Here is a 14,360-nt window from a genome sequence, read left to right on the forward strand (position 1 = left end):
GTAAGTAGAAGGCAACCTTGCCAGCTAAAAGTGATGGAGAAAGTAATGGGGTCAGAAGCCTGAAGACAGTGGAACCAGGAAGGAATAGAAACAAATATTTCCATCAGTATTGAGGTCCCCCCCAAAAATACGTATTACTTTTAAAATCAGAGATACTATTATTTTAAAAGGTGGAATCACTAATAGTTATGTTTCACGTTAAAACATACATACTTATTCTCACCACAATCCCTAAGATTCCATTCTAAAATTAAAATGCTTTAGGCACCTCTTTAATACTTAGCCTTTCATCATTTTAAAAGCAACTTATTGGAAGTAAAAAAAAGAAAAAAGACATTTTAAATTTCAACAAAACTCCACATTTTCTTACTATAAATAACACTTCATTTTTTTCTATAAGTATCTAATAATTTCATACCCTGCTCATAAGTCTCAATGCCACCCCATTAAACAGAGAATAAAATCCAAACTGTGTAGTCTCTTAAAAAAACTTTCCAATTCTACAAATAATTGAGCACCAACTAGGAATCAGAGGCCTTATTTCCTGCTATGCATTAATTAAGTTAATCAAGTGTGTCCAACTTGCTAATCAAAATATCTTACCTGAGGTGCTTGTTAAACATACAGACTTTAGGGTCCTGCCCCACTTCAACAGGATCAGAACCTCCAGGGGAGGGGCCTGGAAATCCCTGTTTTAAAAAGTAACCCCAGTGATCCTCAAAGGCAAACTTGGGAAACACTGCCCTTAGCCTTACCTCAGTTCTATGCTTCATACCTATAAGTCCCACTGACCATTTCGCAAACAGGCTGGAACCCACTCCCACCTCCTGGTTTTAAGCCTGGCAGGCAGACCTCTCCCTGCCTCAGCACCCATCTCTGCAAGCTTCACTTTTCCTACCTGCAACTTAGGATATTGGTACCTCTTTCACGGGACTGTTTGGAATCCAGTGAGTTAATGCACGTAAAATACCTAGCATACAAAGTGTCAAAAAACATTAGCTATTCTCTGGATCATTTACTCACACAGTTCCCTGTCTGTGGAGCACTGCTTATCCGAAACACTACATTTTCCTTCAAGTCCCAATTTAAGCTGTACCTTTTCCAAGAAGTCTTCCCAGACTCTTTTCCTACCTTATAGTAAGAATTCCTCTTTCCATCTTCCCCTCATAACATATCCCATAACGTTCTGGTATAATTAACTGCCAGTCTGCCTAGTATCTAAACTATTTAGGAATGTGTCTATCTTTGCTACCAAATGATAACTCCTAGAAGACATGACTTGGTTTTTTTTTTTTTTTTCAGTCTTTTATCTTACACAAAGTTGAACCAGAGCAAGAAGTGCCACATAAAAGTATATCTTTTAAGAAATGTCCTTGGGACTTCCCTGGTGCTCCAGGGGTTAAGAATCTGCTCTTCTACTGCAGGGGGCTCCAGTTTGATCCCTGGTCGGAGAACTAAGATCCCGCATGCCGCAGTGCGGCCAAAAAAAAAAAAAAAAAAAAAAAATGTCCTTTCACACTAGATAAACCTCTGAGTTATGTCGACTTTATTTCCATATGTTTAATGAACAAAATTCCTCCCCTGCCCCCAGAAAAAGTTACACCTTTGCTTGATCTTTCACAAAAGAAGAAATAATAGCAATCATTTAAAATTCATAATTAAATTTTCAGGGTATGGTAATCTGATTTCCAGATTTCTAACTTTATATATCATATTTATACTAACTAAATTAATATTTGATACCCTTAGATATACTGGAGAGGATGAAGAAAGGAAAAGAATAAAAATGCCATTTCAGGAGCTTTATAAGAATACTGACTTTGTCTGTCTGTTTCATAATTATCAACTGCAGGAAAATTTAAAAGATTGAGACCGGAGTATATTCTTTTTTGGGGGGGGGCTGCACAGCATGGCTTGTAGGATCTCAGTTCCCCGACCAGGGATTGAACTCTGGGCCATAGCAGTGAAAGCCCAGAATCCTAACCATTAGGCCACCAGGGTACTTCCAGGCCAGGGTATATTCTTATTTTCTATTTTCTACTACACAAATGGCCAGCCATCTTCTGAGGCCCACATACATTTAGTTTAATATATATGAGACATAAGGTCCTTATTTCCATTGATTACCATCTCAATTAGGCAAACAATACAATTCTGACATTAAATACACCAGATAAGAGCATAATTAAATATTTAGTATCTTTAGCAGGTTCAAGAGCTCTTTCCTAAATAGTAATATAAGCTAGCAATGAGAACCAAATGAAAACAGGGCCACAGGAGGTCATGTCCATTAAGAAAAAATTAATTGCAAGGTAAGAAATTCATGTCACAGAGTTTTGTTAGGAACTAATTCATAGGGCCTTAATTGTGCACATGGAAATAATAATTCATGAACTATGTAGTAATACTGACAACTGCAGTCATTTTAAAATCATGAATAATAAATTTGGTAGACTCAGCAAAATAGCATTTTAAAAACAGACTTCATAATGTGGAATTTTTCAAATTTGGGATAGAGTCATAATATATAAGAATAACATTTTGGCAATCTTATGTTTATAGAACTGCATTATGATTGAAAATTCTCATTTTCCTATATAAAAATTGAATTACCCGTAAAAATGTATGGAACTTGTTCTAAGATCATGCATGCTGCGTTTGAACAATAACGGAATATAGATGAGAATCCAGAGGCAAACGTAAAAGTAACTAAAGTAAAGGGCACAGAGCTTAAGCCCCAAACCCAATTCATTTACTCTTACTTATCCTCATTTTATATTTTCATTTACAAGTTCTAACAAATTTGGTAAACTATTCTACTGCCATAGATCAGTAGCTGCCAACCAAAAGGAAGGAAGGGCTCCTTAAAACAGGAACACACAGCAGCAAAAATCCTTGATGCCTGACAATCTGCTGATGAAGAAAAAAGTAGGACACACATGAGATTTACAAAAACCATAGTTTATAAATTAGTGTCATGCGGCCTCAGAAGCACCTAAAAAAACCCCACTATGTTTGTCAAACTCTACAGTAATTTGATAACCACTATGAAAATGCTTGATAATCCGTAAGTGCCAGGCATTCCCCAGTCAGAGGAGCCAGGTTCTCATCCTGATTCTGTCACTAATAACCAAGTGACCGGGAACAAGATCAGTGTCTTCATCTGAAGACAGCAATAATAGTCCCTGCCTACTATACAGGCTTGCTAAGAACCAACTGAGATAACCTTTGTTTTTTGTTTTTGTGGCACGCGGGCCTCTCACTGTTGTGGCCTCTCCCTTTGTGAAGCACAGGCTCTGGACGCGCAGGCTCCAGACGCGCAGGCTCACCGGCCATGGCTCACGGGCCTAGCCGCTCCGCGGCATGTGGGATCTTCCCGGACCGGGGCACGAACCCGTGTCCCCTGCATCGGCAGGTGGACTCTCAACCACTGCGCCACCAGGGAAGCCCTGAGATAACCTTTGAAATCTGATGTCTTACACGTTAGGAAACAGAGCAGTGTGTGATATATACCATATTTTCAAAGAGCTTTGCTTTTATTATTTATTTTAGATCTTACTTTTTGAGTTTAAAAGGATATTTTTTTCATCAGGAATTTTATCTAATGGGGCACACCTTTACCCCCGAGAGTTTTGGATATTTGAGGTATTTAAAATATGCTTATTTTGCTGTTGCCAAAAGCATGAAGTTTAGGTCATCAAACATTTTAAGAGACTCGCCTTTAGCTCACTTTCTCTGCTGGCTTAGGTGTCAAAATGTCGGCACTCTAGCCTGGACCAGAAGCATACATTAGCCTTTAGGCTCTGGGCAAAAGTCACTTAGCTGAATCTTCTCAGAGCCTTTAGGAATAGCTGTCTTTTTGGGTTTTGTTTTAATTCTTTTAGGACAGTTGTAAATATAATCCCTTCTGTTTCAGAGAACTTTACTTTGATAGAGCACTTAAATAACACCTGAAATTCACATCGCCATCCTGTGAGGTGGGTATTATCCCTTTTTATTATAGAATGAACAGGAAAATATAGACAAGTTAAACCTTGCCAAATCCCACAACTATGCAGTATGCAACAGAATAGGACTCCAAGGGAATGATTAAATTGCAGTAACCTAGTGCATAAATTTTTGAAAACTCTTTGCAAAATTCTAATGAGTGCTAATATGATTATTTGAGTACTTCCTATAATCAAGAGTGACACAAATATTTGTTGATTTACTTAAGTAAAAATAACTGAGAAATGCAATACTGAAGTTTTCCCTGACTCAGACAACCTATATGTAACTTTTTAATCAAAAAGTAGGATAGGGCTTCCCTGGTGGCGCAGTGGTTGAGAATCTGCCTGCCAATGTAGGGGACACGGATTCGAGGCCTGGTCTGGGAAGATCCCACATGCCGCGGAGCGCCTGGGCCCATGAGCCATGGCCGCTGAGCCTGCGCGTCTGGAGCCTGTGCCCCGCAACAAGAGAGGCCACAACAGTGAGAGGCCTGCGCACCGCGATGAAGAGTGGCCCCTGCTCGCCTCAACTAGAGAAAGCCCTCGCACAGAAACGAAGACCCAACACAGCCACAAATAAATAAATAAATAATTTAAAAATAAACGAAGTAGGATAGCTGAATATTTTTAGCTGAGCTATTGTTATTTTAATATTGACATATTTTGAAGCTAACACCTCATGCAGAGAAAAATGTGCAACTTTGCTTCAGTTTTGGTTTGGCTGAAGTATCTTTTTCAAGAGCACAGCAATTTAATGCTAACACCTCATGCAGAGAAAAATTTGCAACTTTGCTTCAGTTTTGGTTTGGCTGGAGTATCTTTTTCAAGAGCACAGCAGTTTAATGCTTTACATTTTGAAAACCATATTTACAATGGAAAATATACAAGTAATTAAAAAATAAACACTCATAAGGGTTATCCTTTAAAGTAAGATGTAAAAATAGAATAGTCTGCTATTCTTTCTTGTCTATAAATGTTCTGTGGCTCAAGGCTACCGGTCTCTTTAATGTAATTGCCAAAATTTTGTGGATATCTTACAAGGGATGTTTTAAAGGAAAAACATGAAAATGTTGTAAAACTGGCGTAAAAAAAATAGGCCATGCACTGGTCTGGAGCCTAAGAACTATGATGAGTAGGTGAGTGTAGTTTAAAGGTTATCTGTTTTCTCTAATTTCTATTACATTATGTCTCAACAAACCTTTACATATATGAGCAAAAGGCATTTGATTAAATATGAACTTGTGTGAAAATCTATCTTAATGAAATGAAACAGAAACCTCTACAGATGTTTCCAATTTTTTAATAAGTGTGTTTGAAAACATTAAACAGTGAATAACCACTGATAAAAATAATGCATTGCAAAAGCAAAAAGATTTTCACATATTGTTAAAAATAGAGAATTGTAGCCATCATACTGACTGAAGTTTCAGATTCCATTGGTTCCCATAGCATGTGGGTGCAGTTATTTGTAATTCAGATAAAGTAGCTTTTCATATACTGAGCAGGTTTATTCCAGAAACACTCCACTACTTACTTCTGAAATAATCATCTCAGTTTTGATGGCTGTAGTTTAAACATATTCTTTTGTCCTGGTTCATTCAGACAGGTTTGTGCTTTGGATGTGAAACCCTGCAGGGTTAATCAGTTTGGAATTTTTTGGCACCTGACATTTAAAACATGAAGAAATTCTGTTGCACCAGGGTTTTAAGCATTTAAAACAAACACCCCTCCCAGCTTTATCAAAGTCATGCTGTGAATGAGTTTCTAGTTAATAAATTGGGGGATTATTCATGGACTGTAATTTTTTCAAATGCAGGGAGAACTGTCTTTGGGAATTTAGCAGAATCCCCTTTTAGCTGCTCATTTGATAATATTTTATCGTATATGGCAGGGGCTCTCTTGGGGAGAGAGGGGAAGGAAACCAACTGTGGAAAATTGCAGGTTTCAGAAGACAGTTTTTAAACTGAAGAGACGGGATTTCTTCCTTGCACACTTCCAACAGAACAGGATTGTATAAACCTTTAAATGTCATTCTTTACTAAGTTCATTTTTTCTATTTATGTACTAAGCCATTTTTTCCATTTATGCCTTTATTTCCTCAGAATCGAATACCATTGTCTAATACTTTTAAATCCATAAGCATTATCCAATTTTCTCATTTCCAACCTTATCTTTGGCTAACAGAATAAGTAAAACAGGATACTATTTATTTATAGGCTAAAAATGTTGAATATTGGTTTTTTCCTTCAAAATATTGCTTTTTCTTCAAATACAGAAACGTCTTTCTTCTCTATTCACACTTCCAACAGAACAGGATTTCTACAGCTCATATGGTTTTGTACAAAGACTTAAAAGAGTCACTTGAAACGTTTACAGATGAGAGAACTCACATAAGCCTCCCCCTGACAGATATTTACCAAGCGCCACTTACTCTTTCAAGAGATACTTTTGACATATTTCTAAGCGAGTTTTTCCCAGATCACGTATTATGAAGGCCAGGCTCTCTTAGAGTCAAAGCAGCATTAAGCTGCCGGTGTTTCAACCATCCTCTCTTAATCTTAAAATGGAAATAGAATTTGCTCTCCATGTGGATTCTTAGTTCTTTTTCTTCCATAAACCTCTAACCGTTACAATGGGGTTTAATATTTGTTAGTCTATTTTCCATAAAGTATAAGGTTCGACAGAGTAAATTAATACAGTAGCAGTTTACGGCAAGTTGGGATTCTCATCCTTCTGAGAGGCACTCCTAAATCTCTTTTGTGTAGTTACATGTGTGGATGCGCACGCGTGACTGTACTTGAGTGTGTGCTTGGGGAGGGGGATAGAATTTAGATTTGTTAAAAAGTGCCTCCTTCTAATTCCAATCACAGCCCCAATCCAAACAAACCTCTCAGTTCGTTTTCCTGGAGAAAGTCTAGAGGTGTTTAAAACACAGGTTTGCTTAATTGTTCTATCTCTTCTAGAGAAGGTGGTGTTCTCTGCAGTGGGATGGGTAACCCCGTCCCGCGCGGGGCCAGCCTCGGAGCGACCAGAACGGGTGAATCCCGAGCGTCCGATTCTGGAAAGGGCGGAGGGCAGGTCCCGACTACCCTCCCGCGGCGAGCACCGCCCCAAGGAGAATCCCAAACGAGACTTTCGCCGCAAGATGCCCGAAAGAAAGGTCGCCCCTCCCCTCGCCCTCATCCCCGGGAACTGAGGGCTGTCTTTTCCCGGATCCCCCGGCCCAGCACTGACCTGTGGAAGAGGACGCGCTGCACAGAGTCCAGGTCCTCCAGGTTCCGGGCGGCAGGTTTGGGGATGCTGGACCTGCCCACCTGAAACATGCCCACTTGAGACTCGGCGGCAAGGGCGCGCAACAGGTAACAGGCGCAGAGGACGGCGAGGTCTCACCCCCGGCGCCCGTGGCGCCGCCTGCTTCCGGCACGGCTCCGGCCGCCGCCGGGAAACCGAGAGCTGAAGGAAAAATCCGCCAGCTTCGGTCGCGCAGAGACCTGGGACTGAAGGGCGGCGGTGTCAGCAACCGCCCTCCCTCTCCTTCGCCCTCGGGCCGAGCCGCGCGGATCTCGGAAGCCCCGCGGCCGGCGGCCCGGCTACCTTGGCGCCGCAGGACCGGGACAGGTGGGCGCTCTGTTGGCCGCCACCCCGCCGGGGCTGGCCCAGTTCAGAGTGCCCCTCTTCCACGGCTGGGCGCCCCCCCCCCCCGCCTCTCCAACTTGGTCGAGCGCTCAGCAGGGTCCCGGGGGCCCGCGGCGAGCCGTCGAGCGCCTCCAGCCCGGCCGCCCGAAGCCGCGCTCTTTCGCCGCCTAGTGCTCTTCACTCTTCCTTCTGGGCTGCAAGGCTGTTCCAGGCGAGGGACACCGGTGTCCAGGCACCGCCCCCAGCAAAGGAAGCTACCACATGCAGCCTGGAGGGCCACGAACAAGAGTGGAGGGGGTACTGAGGGGCTCCGAGGCCCCGCCGCTCCGCGGAAGGCCAGGAAAGGAGCAAGAGAGGCGAGCTGGGCGTCCGTTATTGGTGGGAATTTAAATGCTGACCAAAAAGGCCATTTACATTCATTCATCCAGGTGAACATATACGTCTTGATTACTTGCTATGTGCCAAGCTGAGTTTTAGTCTTTGGAGATAACAACGATAAATAAGAAGTGGTGGCTGACCTGCCTAGTGTGGACGCTTTATTTTCGTTTGGGGCTCTATTCGCTTTAAAAACATACTTGACACTAGAATATAACACAGGAGAAAATCTAGATGACCTTGGGTATGGTGATGACTTTTAAAATATGACACCAAAAAGCTCAGTCTACGAGAGAAATAATTGATAAACTGGATTTCATTAAAATTAAAAACTCCGCTGCGAAGATGCTTGATTATCTTGATGATAATGAGAAAACAAGCCACAGGCTGGGAGAAAATATATGCCAAAGACATTTGAAAAAAGACTGTTATCCAAAGTATACACAGAACTCTTCAAATTCAATAAGAAAAGGAACAACCTGATTTTTTAAAATGGGCAAAAAACCTGAACAGACACCTCACCAAAGAAGATATTCAGATGGCCAACAAGATATGAAAGGATGCTCCACATCATATGTCATTAGGGAATTGCAAATTAACACAAGGAGATACCACTACACATCCGTTAGAATGGCTGAAATCCAAACACTGGCAACACCATGCTGGTGAGGATGTGGAACTCTCATTTACTGCTGATGGGAATGCAAAATGGTACAGCCACTTTGGAAGACAGCTTGGCAGTTTCGTACAGAATTAAACATACTTTTACCATACAATCCAGCAGTAACATTCCTTGGTATTTATCAAATGAGTTGAAAATTTATGTTCACACAAAAGCCTGCACAAAGATGTTCATAGATGCTTTATTCATAATTGCCAAAACTGGGAAGCAACCAAGGTGTTCTTCTTCGGTAGGTGAATAGATAAATGAACTGTGTACATGCAGACAATGGAATATTATCTACTGCTAAAAATAAACGAGCTGTCAAGCCATGAAAAGACATAGAGGAACATTAAGTGAAAGAAGCCAATATGAAAAGGTAACATAATTTATAATTCCAACTATACGGCATTCTGGAAAAGGCAAAACTATGCAGACAGTAAAAAGATTGGTGTTTGCCTGCGGAGGGAATGAATAGGCAGAGCACAGAGGACTTTTAGGGCAGTGAAAAGTATTCTGTAGGATACTATAATGGTGGACAAATGGAGAGCAGACTGGAAAATGTAGTTTGAGTTGTAAGGTACTACTGGTTGTAGATGACAGATATAAAGAGTAATAGATTAATTTTAAAATGTAGGATTATTAGATGGGATTTAGCTATTCATTGTAGGATTTCCAAATGTCATTGTTGTAGGACATTTCTCTTGGGTCAGTTTCTTGAATCCTGGCTGCCAGTGTTCTGGGAGCCAAGTGGGTGAAGAGGGTGATTAATGAGGGTCTCATCTCTTAATATACATAGACTTTGACCTATTACTTCTTTTCTTTTTTTAAAAAAGTAAATCTATTTATTTATGGCTGCGTTGGGTCTTCGTTGCTGTGTGCGGGCTTTTCTCCAGTTGCGGCGAGCCGGAACTACTCTTTGCTGCAGTGCGTGGACTTCTCATTGAGGCGGCTTCTCTTGTTGCGGAGCACGGGCTCTAGGCATGCGGGCTTCAGTAGTTGTGGTGCGCGGGCTTAGTTGCTCTGTGACATGTGCGATCTTCCCAGACCAGGGCTCAAACCCGTGTCCTGTGCATTGGCAGGTGGATTCTCAACCACTGTGCCACCAGGGAAGCCCCTTACCTAACACTTCTGTTTTCAGTAAGGTACCTCACCACTGCTCTACACTCTGCCTCGTGTCCTTGAGTCCAAGAGTTTCAAGAAACTGAAAATGTTTATATCTTTTGATTCAGAAATTAATCCCAGGGAAATGGTAAAAAATGTAGATCATGATGTTTATCCCAGTATGTTATCATAGCAAATATATTAAAAGTATAAATATCCAAAATTAGTGTAATACTTAAGTAGGTTAAAGTCCACTCATACAGTGAACTAATACGTATTTATTAAACTGAAGTTTAAATAGAAAGCTTAATGGCGTTCAGTTAGGAAACTGGATGCATATTCACCAAATCTTAAAAATGACTGCATCTGGAAGTAGAAATGAGTGATTTTTATCTTCTCCATTATTCTTTTATGTTTTTTTTCCAAAATTTAAAACAATATATATTACTTTTAGAATCAGGATGTATTCAAATATAAATATGTAAAAAGAATAATTTGAAGTTGGCATTCTGCACATGAAAACTTTCAATTATTATGTATTATAATTTCCATTCTCAGATGTACGTAAGTGGTTTTGCAACATATTGTATCATTTAAGGATACATGGGTAGCCTGCTTTTTAAAGAAAGCCCATTACAAATATTTTATATACAGAAGTTATTTTGTAACTATTTCAGGTAATTACTATTTCGCCTTAAGTGTTCATTAATTTATCTTTTGTTTGTAATGATTAGATAACTTTTCCTTCTGACTTTAAATTTTGTGAAAACCTATGATATTATAGATCACTATTCAGTTGTGTTTTCATAATAAATCTGGATTTTACATGTGTCATATTTTCATAAAGTGAGATGTATCTGTAGCTACTTGTTTGCCCTTAAAAGCAAAAAGCCTACTCTGGCTGGTGGAAGAAGAGGAAGTTAGAGAGATCTGCATGAGAAAAACGTACAGGACATCGCTGGTTTGGAGATGGAGAGGGCTATGTGAGAAGGGCCTCTAAAAGCAGAAAGTGGTCCGTGACTGCCTGTCTGCAAAGAAATGGAGAGCTCAGTTCTACAACTGCAAAAAGCGAAATTCTGCCAACAACCTGAACAAGCTTGGGAGAGTGTTTTTCCTCAGACCCTTCAGTTAAGATCTTAGCCCCACTGAAACATTGATTTTGCCTTTATGAGGCCCTAAGCAGAGAATCTAGTGGAGCCCTCCTGGACTTGTGACCTATGGTATGGTAAGCTAATAAGTGGGTGTTGTTTAAGGCCGCTACATTTGTGGTATTTTTTATGCAGGAACTGTTTGCATAATAGAAAACTAATACAGACTGTCTTCAAGTTTGGTTATGGGAAACTGTTTATGGAACCAGCTGGTCCTGTGGGTGGGAATCTCTCTAACTGTGCTTGGCAGCTCTGATGCAGGCATGGTTTCCAAGACACCACACTCTTCTGGCCCTAAAGTCATATTGCATGGTCTGGTGCCTCTTCCTTCTCACAAACTCCCCGAGGCACATAATAACTGCCTTCAAACATCCGAAAGGCCATCACGTAGAACAGAAACTGCTTTACCCAGTACAGCTTCTGAGGTCAAAATTAGGACAAGTGGACTTTTTATACGAAGGCAGATTTATACTTTATACCACAACTTGGGTTCCTTGGGAAACTGACTTTAAGGAAGTTTATCAGGAAGTGGTGTTGGAGTCAACAACTGTGGGGGGAGTGAAGGGACCGGGATTGAGCAGAGTGAAAAGCTGAATGGTAGTGCAGTCTCAACAAAGGCCTCAGCCAATCCCATGGGCTTGATATGGGATGACCCTGCAGAGCTGTCCTGAGTTGAGGCAAGAAGGACAGGCCTTTGTATCTTCTTATCAATTCAACCTAGAAAAGAGGTGTAATGTTGGGCAAAGTGACTCTCTTCAGCTGAGGACAGTTCCTGAAGAGAGACTCAGCTGAAAGCCTCACCTGTCAACATTCCCAGCAGGATGGGGAAGGGATGCCTCCCTCATAAAAGGGGCAGGGAGGGTGCGGCGAAGAGGGATTGGAGTGGTACATCATGGCATTTAATGCAATACAAAAGAAGACTCACTAGCCTGCTGAGCTCTCCGTCATTGAAGGAGTTTATCAACAGAGGTTTCAGGCCCTGGCAAGGATGCTGCACAGTGGAGTCCAGTATTGAACAGAAAAATGAAGTGGAGTGTGAGTGTCTGGAGAATTTCCAAAACGCTTTTCCTTCTCTAACATTTCTGGTTGCTTCAGCACTGCTCTACCCTTGCAGCTTTGAGGTGGTGACCGTTCGTGGACTCTGCTTTAGGAAAAAGGTAACAATGTGAAAGCATGGAGTGGAGTCTTAATAACTCACTGCCCTTCACACATCAGACCTGATTTTGTCCTTGTACCTCCCAGGACAATACATATATAGGATGTCTACTTTTTTTTTTTTTTTTGCGCAGTACGCGGGCCTCTCACTGCTGTGGCCTCTCCCGTTGCGGAGCACAGGCTCCGGACGCGCAGCCTCAGCGGCCATGGCTCAGGGGCCCATCCGCGGCATGTGGGATCTTCCCGGACCGGGGCACGAACCCGTGTCCCCTGCATCGGCAGGCGGACTCTCAACCACTGCGCCACCAGGGAAGCCCTACATTTTTTTAAATTATAGAAGTATCTTGATCTAGTCTTTACTCTACACCTAGAGAGGTAATCCTTCAGTTTTCTTTCAGTTTCTTATCTTTTAGGGGGGTTCTTTTAGCCTAAAGGTAGATTGAAGTTATTATCAATAATCTGGAGGATTTCATTTGTTAAGGTGCTCCTTTGCGAAGAATTTGAGGATCCACCATTGCACCAGCAAATGGAACCAAAAACAGACCTCGAACAGCCTTGACCACAAAAGACACCAGAGCGATGGGTTCCCCAGCAGGGGCAAGTTGTAATAAGTGGGAGGAGTGAGGGAGGCTGAGAGGCTTGAGGAAGAGAAATAGGACTTCTGAGTACACACCAGCCTATGTAATATAGGTAGTAAATAAATATTTTGGACCCTATGGACTCTAAATATGTTTAAGATTGAATTCTGGTAAGATTGTGTTCTTTCTGCTAATGATCTATGCCTGTTTGTATGCTCTTCCAGACACTGAAGGGGCACAATGACAAGGTTATAACAATTTAGCATTTCTGACTTTTTCTCATGTATATTTATTTAACAATGATTTAATGAGTACTCTTAAATGCATTCCTGTGTTATCATTAAAAGAGCTTTTAAAACCCTCTATCACTTGGTTCCTGTTCCATCTTCCTAACCAGTGGGGGCATCTTGTTTGATTTTAAGCCTCGCATAAGGCCAGGGACGCTGGTCACTTCCTCAGGAATTGGCTCTCAGCTCTGACCCTCCAGGTTCTGCCCTGTCTCAGGATCTTCCCACTGCTGTCCCACTGACACTTAACATGAGCGTCTAATACCCCCATGATCTGATATCTTATTGATACACCCTTGCCATTACCCAGGCCACTGAACCTGCATTCAGGCTTTTTCATCCTAATATTTAATGAATGTGTAGAGTGATGGATACATAGGTAAATAGATGATCGATAGATAGAATGATAGGCAGAGAGGTGGATAAAATTTTATTTGTCTGGATCTAAATTCTTTCTGTGTGTAAATCCTTAGAACAAAATAGGGGGAAAGGGCTCCTCCACCAACTCCTCTCCCTGGCATGTACCAGCTTCTTCAGGAGCCGGGATCAGTTGAGTGGCATAGAGACCACTGGTAACACCCCTCAATTTTTGAGTTGCAAGATACAACTCAATCATAGAATACAGGAACGTGTTTTGAACACTCTCTTGGATTCTGATTGTGTGAGCTGCTGATAATAATGCAGTTTAATAATGGACTGTATCACCTTCACTGAACCTTTGAGGGCATCACAGAGATAAAAGTGAGGCAAGCCATAAGCATGCGTAAGAACCTGTGTGAGAGGTGGGAATAGACAGAAGAGCTACAAAGCCCCTGTGCCTTTGTTAAGTACCTTTCAGTCTGACGTGGTCCAAATATAAACAATGACATAATGCAGTGGTAAAAATAAGGATGATGCGTCCACATAAATGAGCATTAAGGACATGAGATGAAACCTGAAAGGAAATAAGGCAATGGCTGCACAGAACGTCCGTGTTCTGACCTCCGTGGACTAAATGGAATTTAGAACACTTAAACAGATGTTTCCTATAAGGGAAAGACAGCACAATTTATTTAAGGTTATTACATCTGGCTCATTTATTTGGGGGACATATATGAATGAGGACATACAGAAATGATGCATAATCTGTTTTATCATTCAAAAAGTCTTTCATGAGATTTCCAGTGTTACAATGGGGTAAAGTGATGAGGAGAGTAGACTACTTAAAAGGTGTAAAGAATAATATTAGAAACATAAAAAGTCTCTGGGGAGAGAATTGTGAACAATAGGGGCCTCCAAAACCAAAGCTAGGGCTGGATAGGTTTAGCAATTTATAAATAATGGAAAGCAGGCATGGGCAATGTCATTTTTATACTTGAAGATATCACTTGTCACTAAACTATCTTGGGAATTCTAATTACTGTGGGATAAACTATAGGAAGAACTTG

General features: G+C 41.3%; 1 protein-coding gene across 1 annotated transcript in view; it reads right to left on the reverse strand.

Moving 5' to 3' along the window:
• INTU (inturned planar cell polarity protein) overlaps positions 1-7,673 on the reverse strand; it is an 81,588-nt gene extending 73,915 nt beyond the window's left edge. The window contains exon 1 of the mRNA XM_060298960.1: positions 7,224-7,673. Coding sequence (XP_060154943.1) covers positions 7,224-7,312 — 89 coding nt within the window. The 5' untranslated portion in view covers positions 7,313-7,673. The remainder of the gene's footprint in view (positions 1-7,223) is intronic.
• Positions 7,674-14,360: the final 6,687 nt, after the last annotated feature.

Source organism: Globicephala melas, chromosome 5 (genome assembly GCF_963455315.2).
Source record: "Globicephala melas chromosome 5, mGloMel1.2, whole genome shotgun sequence".
Taxonomy (NCBI): Eukaryota; Metazoa; Chordata; class Mammalia; order Artiodactyla; family Delphinidae; genus Globicephala; species Globicephala melas.